This window comes from Pollicipes pollicipes, unplaced genomic scaffold (assembly GCF_011947565.3).
Source record: "Pollicipes pollicipes isolate AB1234 unplaced genomic scaffold, Ppol_2.1 Scaffold_6052;HRSCAF=7182_pilon_pilon_pilon, whole genome shotgun sequence".
NCBI lineage: Eukaryota > Metazoa > Arthropoda > Thecostraca > Pollicipedomorpha > Pollicipedidae > Pollicipes > Pollicipes pollicipes.
Genome location: NW_023596805.1, coordinates 22,591,417 through 22,601,192, shown reverse-complemented (window position 1 = coordinate 22,601,192; position 9,776 = coordinate 22,591,417). Strand labels below are relative to the sequence as shown.

General features: G+C 55.6%; 1 protein-coding gene across 1 annotated transcript in view; it reads right to left on the bottom strand.

Moving 5' to 3' along the window:
- Positions 1-4,582: 4,582 nt before the first annotated feature.
- The window catches only part of LOC119104358 (lactosylceramide 1,3-N-acetyl-beta-D-glucosaminyltransferase), a 10,824-nt gene continuing 5,630 nt past the window's right edge, over positions 4,583-9,776 (bottom strand). The window contains exon 6 of the mRNA XM_037228053.1: positions 4,583-6,107. Coding sequence (XP_037083948.1) covers positions 5,442-6,107 — 666 coding nt within the window. The 3' untranslated portion in view covers positions 4,583-5,441. The remainder of the gene's footprint in view (positions 6,108-9,776) is intronic.

Sequence of the window (9,776 nt, the reverse complement as noted above, 5' to 3'; positions counted from 1 at the left end):
GCGCGGCTACTCCGCGCCGTTCGGAAACCATTTCGGAAAAACCTGCGAGGGGTCAAACTGACACCCCACCCGAGCGCGCGGTAATCAACACAACCATCGCGAACAAGCCTGACACGATTGCTGCGCTCCAGTCGGCAGTCAGCCGCTTTGTGGCTAGCAGCAGCCCGCAGTGCGGCTCGGAAGTGCAAATTGTCAGGGTCAACAGGCAGATGGATACCAAAAGCTGTGTGCTGATCGATTGCTTACACCGACTACGAAGCGGTACCAATTTTCTTAGATTTTGACCATATTGAAGATAAATTGGAAGGTAAGCGGGTCCTCGCGCTGCACACGAAAAAGGGTGCCGAATGAAAGAAAAAAAGATCCGCAGTGGTACAGTTTCGGCTTTAAAGAGTGTTCTTTTTGTCGTACATAACTGTGAAAATTGCATTTTTCTAGAACGAATCGATATAACGCACATACACTGTTAGTTAACACGTGCGCCAATGCTTCTGCAAGCTCCTTGGTTCAACCCTGACCATAGCATGCTCTTCCCTCGACTAGCTCCTTCCCAGACGACGGCAGCAACTGGAGCATGATGCCCCGCCCCGGGACTCACGCTTCGCCAGCCAGCAGCCGTCGGTAGAGTCGCAAACATGGTCACATCCGATGACTCATCGAGAGGGCGCGGCCTCGCTCTGAGTCGCTGGAAGAGCCCTCTGACCTCCGGACCCGAGAGAAATCAGTGTAGGTCTCTGTATGCCTGCGTGTTGCGGCGAGTATCCTGACAGCAAACGCGTGGTCAAGCCCGTGACGCAGGGGTGCAGAAACGAAAACATCTACCTTGTACAGTGTGCGGTGTAGGCAGTCGGGGTGATCATGGGAGATCTCATCTGTCACCTGCTGCACGAGAACCTGCCAGGCATCACACACCTCCACTTCGTCCGGTTTCGATACTTTTTTCCCGTTCACCCAGACCCTTTGTCAGCACCCACCTTTCACTTACCCAGCGGATATGAATCATCGCTGGACTTGGTCCATTCACCCAGGCCATTTGTCCGCACTCACCTTCCACTCACCCAGCGGATATAAATAACCGCTGGACTCGGTTATCACAAAGTCTCCGAAGTACATCCAGCACACGGATGTGGTGTCCAGCCACTGCAGTGACCATATCCTGGCCACCACTACCTTGAAAGCGAGACACAACAGAGCAGCGAAAACATCACCTGCACACCATCACCGAACGAGCACTGATATCATACCGGATCTGGCCGCGCCCGACTGGGGCGCCGTCCTGAAGCCTTGTTCACCAGATAAACAGCGGGATGCTTACCTGACTTCACACCCGACCACTCTGCCAGTGTCGGACGCTTAGGGCGCTCATGGCAACACGTTGCGCTCTTCGTCACATCGGCGCGCTGTACAGGCAGCTGGATCATAGGCAGCCAACCAATGCGGCCGCAGCGAGAACATCTGACGACGCGTTGAGACGGAGAGGTCCGGAGATGAGCGAGAACATCTGGCGATGCGTCAAGACGAAAAGGTCCGGAGACGAGCGAGAACATCTGGCGATGCGCTAAGACGAGGGGGTCGGGAGACGAGCTTCTTGCTGTCCGCGGTATCGTCAGTGGCAGGAGACCATGCACACGCAGCTTCCTGATGACCTCGTATTGACCAACGAATTCTTCGCCGACATCGGAAGGAAAACCTCCGTCCCGGTACTGGCAGCGACTCCGGTCTTACACAAGACTCTTATGTCGCACGAGTACGCGCGGGGGTCCCTTGCCTACAGCCTGTCACCGAACATGATCTTGAATGAACTATGGCATCCATGAACGCCAGCGGCGCCCGTAGCGACGGCTGCATGATACTGCATTTTATCAGTGTCTGCCTACAAATGCTTTTGCAAGCGTCGCCGTGCAGAATCAGCAGTAATGCTGCCTCTGCGTACTTAAACGCAAGTGGAAGATATCACTAGTGGGGATGAATTTAAGAGCTGGCCACGTGGGAAACTTCAAACCGATCTATTGCATTCCCGCACCGCCTATGTGAGAGGAAAATGTGGCATGCAAGCAGGTTACAAGGCATGCTACATAGCATGCCGCGATGTCTCGAGATAGCACGGGTTTCGTTGAAGTTTTCTGAGACGGCAATCCCAGCAGTTCAGAAAGCGTATTTGAGGCTTGGATGTCAGCCAGGTGGCGTGATGCGATTAGTTATCTATAAAAGGTATGTAATCGTGTTCGTCATCACTTGCCGCTAAAAGCACTGATGTTCGACAACGCGTTACGCCTAGGCAACGGCTGCCTCCAGCTGTATTGACAGCATGTCCAAGCTCGAAACTCGAGCAACGGTGCTTCCAGGGGCGGCTTGTGGATTTCCTTTGGTTTAGTGCATAAAAACAAACGCAATGGTCACCCTGGTGCTGCACGCTTCATGCTGTGTGCGGGTGACTGTCGGTACTTGTAACAGGTGACTGACGGAATCCGGACGAACAAAACTCATAGATCTTTGGGACATGCTAGCATATCAGAAGCCCTTCTCTCAGGCAGATTCACTTTTACGATGGACTTACCATCGCAGTGAAAGGTGCAAGTCATGAAAAACATGAGTGCTATTTTTTGCGGGACTCATTTGTCATTGCCACTTTTTTGTCCACATTGTCATGTCACATTGTCACACCACATTGTCATGTTACAGTATCACACCACATTGTCATGTCATTGCCACCATGACGTAGTTGGGCTAACTGAGCGTGGGACGAGCCCGACGAGCACCGTGTATGCGTACAAAGCAGAACCGCGTGGCTAGCCGCAACCAATCTGGATAAAACGGAGTTTATTACGCTATTGCAGTGCTCTGAAATTGAAACTGCTGCTCAAGCGACTGGGTCCCTTGGCACGCGTCCCTTTGAAGAAAAGCTCAAAAGCTTTGAATGGTATTAGCCCTTGGCGCTTCATATTCATTTTGCACTTAATAAAGGCAAGACAAGTCTTCAGTACTTGTTTTTGGCAGTTTAAGTGCAAGTTCTCATGCTGCGTTATTGCCCTCGAACATATCACTATGTATGCACTGGTTAAACGCCATTAATGAACAAACATCGGCAATATTATCATTGCCCGACGCTTCCATCCGCACTGATGATCACAAGTTAGGCAAGTCAGCTCATTCAGGATCATATGCACAGCTTAAGCCTTCCATTGCTGACAATGCAACCAACCTTTGCTCTATAACGTACAGGGACGTAATTTACTTTTCAGTTGAGGGAGGGCGGGGGGGGGGAACTTCAGCCTTCCCTCTCCCTCACCCAGTTCTGCTCCCCCCCCCGCTGTACGAGAAAATTGGGTCAAATCAGGAGAGAAACCCGTCTGTGAATTTTAGGCCAGATTTGATAATTTTTCATGATCCAGTCCTTCCCGAACTCACTTTCTGAGACTACGCCCCTGATGACAGCTTTTAACAAGCACCTCATTATAAATAAATAAATAAATAAATATATATATATATATATAATATATATATATATATATATATATATATATATATATATATATAATACGCGGGGCAGCCCAAAACTTGCCCGAGGCGTGGAGGAAGAAGCTTGATGACATAGAGCTGAAGCGTAACAGGGAAGGGGAGTTTGGACAGACAGCGTTACGTTACGCTCAGCTGTGATTGCCCATTACGCTGAAATGTCAAAAAGGATGGTTCAACAGCGTAACCAGATGGACGGACCACCACCTAGCATAACCCGTTCACAGCTCCAAGATGGGGTTTAAAAGTGGGCAAAATCCGTACCGTAATTAATGGGTGACCCCACCAACAGCCACACCACGCGCGGCAATCCGCCACACATCACAGATTCTGTCCCAGATAACAGAACTTGCCGTTCTGTGCCTCTGACACCGTGTTATCGGACGCCCTCTGAGACGGTCTTCCGCACCACAGTTTAGACTTTCGCCGCACGGCGGCAGCACCGTCTGCACAAAGCCATGGCAGCAGCCGAGTTCGGGGCTGGCAGTTGGTCTGCTCTAATCCATATACGTTTTTAGATCGATGAAGTGTGATGGTAGTTTGTCATTTCCTTTGCGGACAGTGCAGCCAGCACACATACTCGGGCGCAGCTATAGTGTGGAGACGTGGGCGTTCACCTTGCGCGGTCACGCTCGCCGGGTGCTGCCAGCGGGTCTGGAGGTTCAAGGGATGCCTTTGGAAAGTCCTCCGGGACCATCCAGATGCGAAACTCGGCCACATGGGGCATTTATGGGCCTTGAAGGTCTCATGGGCCAGGGGGTATTCAGCCAAAGACGAAACTCGGCCAAATTGGGCATTTCGAGGCCATTGGAGGTCTCCGGAGAGCACTGTCCGGGGACTTTAGGACCTTAATGGGGATTGGGTAGGGACGGGTTGAAAATGGGGTGAGGTTGGGGGGAAGTTGTCCCTAATGTCTCCTCTGGCTACACCATCTCGTCTAAGATTTGTGCGTCCCACACACCATTCTTCAATTTTGATACGACACAGCGCCAAGAAGCACGAAGTTTCTCAGCACGTATAATGCATGCTAAGCGCTCAGTGACACTGCAATGTTTCACAAACGGCAGACGTGTTTGTATTTTGATGTATTCATAACTTGTATACCGCTCGAGGAAAAAGACTGGCCTTTTGGCGAAGTCACGCTAATGGCCCTCGTGATGCGAGCGTAACGCCATCTAGGGAGTAACATCTACAACAAACACCCGTGATGAACGGAAGTGAGCTAAGGACAATGGACAATGACAGCAGCATCCCGCATGTCAAAAAGACGGAAGGTCGGGAAAGGAAGGTAATATCAGCCAAGTTTCTGCCATTTGTTACGGCAGAAGCCTACTTACATGGCAGTATAAGACCATGCCGCATCGCAGTGCCACGTTGACTAGACATACTGGCAACAAGGTGCACAAACATGAAAACAGTCACTAGAGACAACACATTTCGTGCTACCTTCCCCACGACCTCGAAAGCAGGCTAGTCCTGAGGAATCATCCGACAAGTGCTCAACACAACCCACGTGCCCCCGCGTCTGGAGCGCAACATCCAGAGATCCACCTCCACGCGCGGCGTCTGGAGCGGAGCTGGTCTCAGCGAGTGAAGGAGTAACTGTGCTAAATGCGGTGTGCACTCGTCCCCACGCCAGGTGCAGACGTTCCCTGAGAGCTGGCGTCGAGACTAGTTGGCACTTGAGTCCCAGCAAAATTGAGTACAACAGCTCGGGTTCTGATACATCCAATGCGAGTCAACAGCTCAGAACACTGGCAGGAATGCCCCACGAGACCCTACAGGCAAGAACGTCCCACAACATGGCGGCCAACAGCAAGATGACGTCAGCAGGTGCCGCTCCGTCAGCGCTGGCAGGAGGCGGAGCTGACGTCACGCCCAACCGCCTGACAGCGCCCCCAGCTGGTCTGGCCGGCCGGCGTCGCTCATGTGACCCAGATCATCACCAGGTTGACGAGGCTCCAGAGAAGGCCGCCGCAGGGCCGCCGGCGCTCGCGGTACAGCCGCTCTATGACGGCCGGCGCCAGGCCGTGCACGGTCAGGTGGTGGCGACACGTGCACGGGTGCTGCCACAGCGGCCGAGTCTTCTCGAAGCCCGGCGCGCGCTGCAGGCGCACGCCGGCGCGCGGCGCCACCAGCCCGCTCAGGAACACGTCCTCCAGGTTGATGAACGGCGTTTCGAGAGCCCGCCACCAGAGCGGCGCCACCGCCGAGCCGGTCAGCAGGTACGCCGTGCCGGAGATGTAGTCGGGGAGCGGCTCCTCTGCACGCAGCGCCGGCGGCAGGTACCACTTGGAGCCGGGCGTACGGTCGGTCGGCGCTTGGTGATACAACAGGCCAGCCATAAGGGCGGCGTCATCGGCGCAGGCGCCGCCCGGCAGCCGGCAGTCACGCAAGTACTGCAGCAGCGCCGGCATGTCCACCCACATGTCGTCGTCGGCTTTAAGGACGAACGGCACCGACGGACAGCGGTGCGTCAGCCACTTGAGCATGAAGACCGTCTTGATGGTGAGGTTGTTGTAGTGGTCGGGGAAGTCCTCCTGGAGGACGTCGCCGTGGGCGGCAGCCTCGGCCGACAGCTGAGCCTGCCGTGGAGAGGACGGCGCCGTCAGGGGACGCGGCAGCGTCAGGAGACGCGGCAACGTCAGGAGACGCGGCAACGTCAGGAGACGTGGCAACGTCAGGAGACGCGGCAACGTCAGGAGACGTGGCAACGTCAGGAGACGCGGCAACGTCAGGAGACGCGGCAACGTCAGGAGACGCGGCAACGTCAGGAGACGTGGCAACGTCAGGAGACGCGGCAGCGTCAGGAGACGCGGCAACGTCAGGAGACGTGGCAACGTCACGGGACGGGCGCCATCAGGGGACGGGCGCCGTCAGGAGGACGTAAAAGGGACGGGGCTCTTCCAGAGCGGCGGAGCCGGCCGGCCGGACCTCGCCTCGTCATCCGCCAGCCGACCACTGTCACAACACTCTGTTCAGAAAGGTTTGGCATTACGTCATAAGTGATGGACGGAAAGAGCTTTAGAGAAGCTTTAAAGAGAGTGCCCCATATTGAAGGGCTGCCAGAGAGTCAGACAAAATATGATCAGACAGCGTACGCTGGACGTGGTCATGTCATTTTTCCTTCGAGAAGGACCGGAATAGCACGCCTTGCTGGGGAAAATTCGGGACCGTTGCATCACAATGTGCGTGGCGCTGCACCCAACCAATCACCGACCGGGCAGCGGCGCCTGAAGGCCAGGCAGCTGACAGCTGGTGTCATTCCCCGTCACGTGACAAAGGCCCCGACATTTCTACGTAGTGGGTATGGAAAGGTCCGGAGGGCAGCCTTCAACCGCACCCTGCAGCTTGAACGAACGCGTCTTCGGCTATGACGTGGGCTGTTGATACTCCGGTGCGCATTTCGACCCGGCCATTTCGATTACAAAATTCACACAACCGTGAAACGCTTTACTCAAATGGGGGGCTTAACCCGGCTCATAATGAGACGCTCCTAAGCTCAGCAACGTAACGGGTGAACACTAATAGGTCACAAATTCGAAAGCAATGAAGGCGGAAAGCACATGAGTGTCATGCTACGCTACATTAAATGAACCCAATTGTAAGTGTTTATAGAAGGTGACAAGAAATATAAACATATACTAGGCTGCTAGCATAACCAGATAAAAAATTACCTCAAGTATGCCATGGCCATCACCGGGGAAATCAGAAATCCCGCACTCTGGCCGTGTGCAAAAGTCGCTGTTTCCACCCGAAACAGGGTGAGCAAATCACACAAACCCCCATTACACCAAAGCCCTTGCCCACCTTTCTGCCGGGAACATTTGGTCTCGCTGGTGCTGAATTGGAACACGGGGAGCTGTATACTGACCAGCGAGGCACTGTTCGGGCAGGAGGTGGGGAAACGTTCCAGGCAATCGGCGTGTGCGTGATCTATGTCATCTTACTCAGGAGACACGAGAGAGCTTGGACACGGGAAGAGTGGGCCATTGACAATTTATTCGGCGATGACCATCGCGTACCCTCCAAATCTCCAAAAGGCAGCTTTAGTGTGTGGCAAAGAAACTTATCCCCGCCGTAGCCTACAAGCCCACAGGCGGGACTTGCCGTTCTGGTCAGGTCTGGCTAGCTATCACCACGCCCGAAAGACGTCAGACCTGCTGGCAAGGAGGGAGGAGGGGGAGGGGGCAGGTAGAGAAGGGCGGTGAGAGGAGAGGGCAGGCGGTACAGAGGACGGACAGCGGTACAGAGGAGAGGGCAGGCGGCCAGAGGAGAGGGCAGGCGGTACGGAAGACGGACAGCGGTACAGAGGAGGGCAGCCGGTACAGAGGAGAGGACATTTGTTTCCCGGGAGGAATACTCCCCCCCCCCCCATGGCTGTCCCCAGCTGCACCCAATGTCATTCGGCAACGATAAAGGCCAAGACTTCACGGGAGACTGGGAGGCACTGTCAGACGAATAACTGAAGAGGATTCGGAAGAACATCAACCTTTTGACAGGATATGCTGAAAAAAATTATATGGGGGGGGGGGCGGGAGGGTAACGTGTGCAACGTGCTGCACGCGGGAAGCCGGGAGGTGCGTGCACCAAATGAGTGGAGATGCTCAGTGCACGTGCTCATCCACACAGCCAGAATTTTCATGCATGGGGTGGTAGTACAGGACTGTCCGCGCGTTCCCCAACTTTGCCCCAAATGAAGTGCTCATCGTTCATCTATCGCATCTCTCACATAGTATTGCATTGTGCCGTAATGTACCGGAACAAAATGCATCACGCTATAGCAACATACCCAAAAAATTGAGAGAGGTGTGATTGGGAAGGTTGCATTGAGTACATTAGGTTATGATGGTGGTTTGGACTAACAGCGCTTCTGCCGGTGGGGCCATTTCGTACTGTTCTGATGCATGAACGGTTCAATGTCCTCCATGTCACCGTGAGCCGGAGAGAGCCAGAGCCAGAGCCAGAGCCGGAGCCGGAGCCGGAGCCGGAGCCGAGCCGGAGCCGGAGCCGGAGCCGGAGCCGGAGCCGGAGCCAGCCGGCCGCCGGAGCCGGAGCCGGACCGGAGCCGGAGCCGGAGCCGGAGCCGGAGCCGGCCGGAGCCGGAGCCGGAGCCGGAGCCGGACCGAGCCGGAGCCGGAGCGGAGCCGAGCCGGAGCCGGAGCCGGAGCCGGAGCCGGAGCCGGAGACGGAGCCGGAGCCGGCCGAGCCGGAGCCGGAGCCGGAGCCGGAGCCGGAGCCGAGCCGGAGCCGGAGCCGGAGCCGGAGCCGGAGCCGGAGCCGGAGCGATAGCGAGAGCGAGAGCGAGAGCGAGAGAGAGAGAGAAGAGAGAGAGAGAGAGAGAGAGAGGAGAGAGAAGAGAGAGAGAGAGAGAGAGAGAGAGAGAGAGAGAGAGAGAGCGAGAGAGAGAGAGGAGTCACGGTAGACTTTCCGATGTATTCAGAGCCAAACTTCGCCGCACCGGTCGCCAATAGGGGCACGCCATATAGGTCGTGTCGACAAGAGACTCTTGGGCACGCCAAGCCCTAGCCGAAACCTTAAAGTCTAGAACCTTAGTATTCAGTCAGTATCACCAGTGAAAACCAACAAACACGAGCACGACACAACACAGGCTAAAATCGCACACATATTCGGGTAGCTCGGGCACAACACAGCCAACAATGTACACGGCAAGCTGCTTCAAAAATTCTTCTGGAGCGTTTCCCAAACTGCTAATAAATGTTCGGATTGCAGTACAGCATATGCTGCAGAAGCCAGCAAGCACAACACACATTAATTCAATTGGCACGCAATTAGCAGCTGACACTACAGGCTCCCATCCGTCCACTTTGCCATGCCCATTTGTAATGTCTCTCCGGGGGGCCTCTCTTAGCCTCAGCAGCGCACCCGGTCCCGGACCGGCACCCCACCTGTGAGTAGCGCACCCGATCCCGGCACCCCACCCGTCAGCAACGCACCCGCTCCTGGCACCCTACCTGTCAACAGCGCACCCGGTCCCGGCACCCCACCTGTCAACAGCACGCGCGGTCCCGGCACCGCACCTGTGAGCAGCGTACCCGATCCCGGCACCCCACCTGTCAGCAACGCACCCGGTCCCGGCAACCCACCTGTCATCAGCGCACCCGGTTCTGGCACCCTACCTGTCAACAGCGCACCCGGTCCCGGCACCCCACCTGTCAACAGCACGCGCGGTCCCGGCACCGCACCTGTGAGCAGCGTACCCGATCTCGGCACCCCCCTGTCAACAACGCACCCGTCCC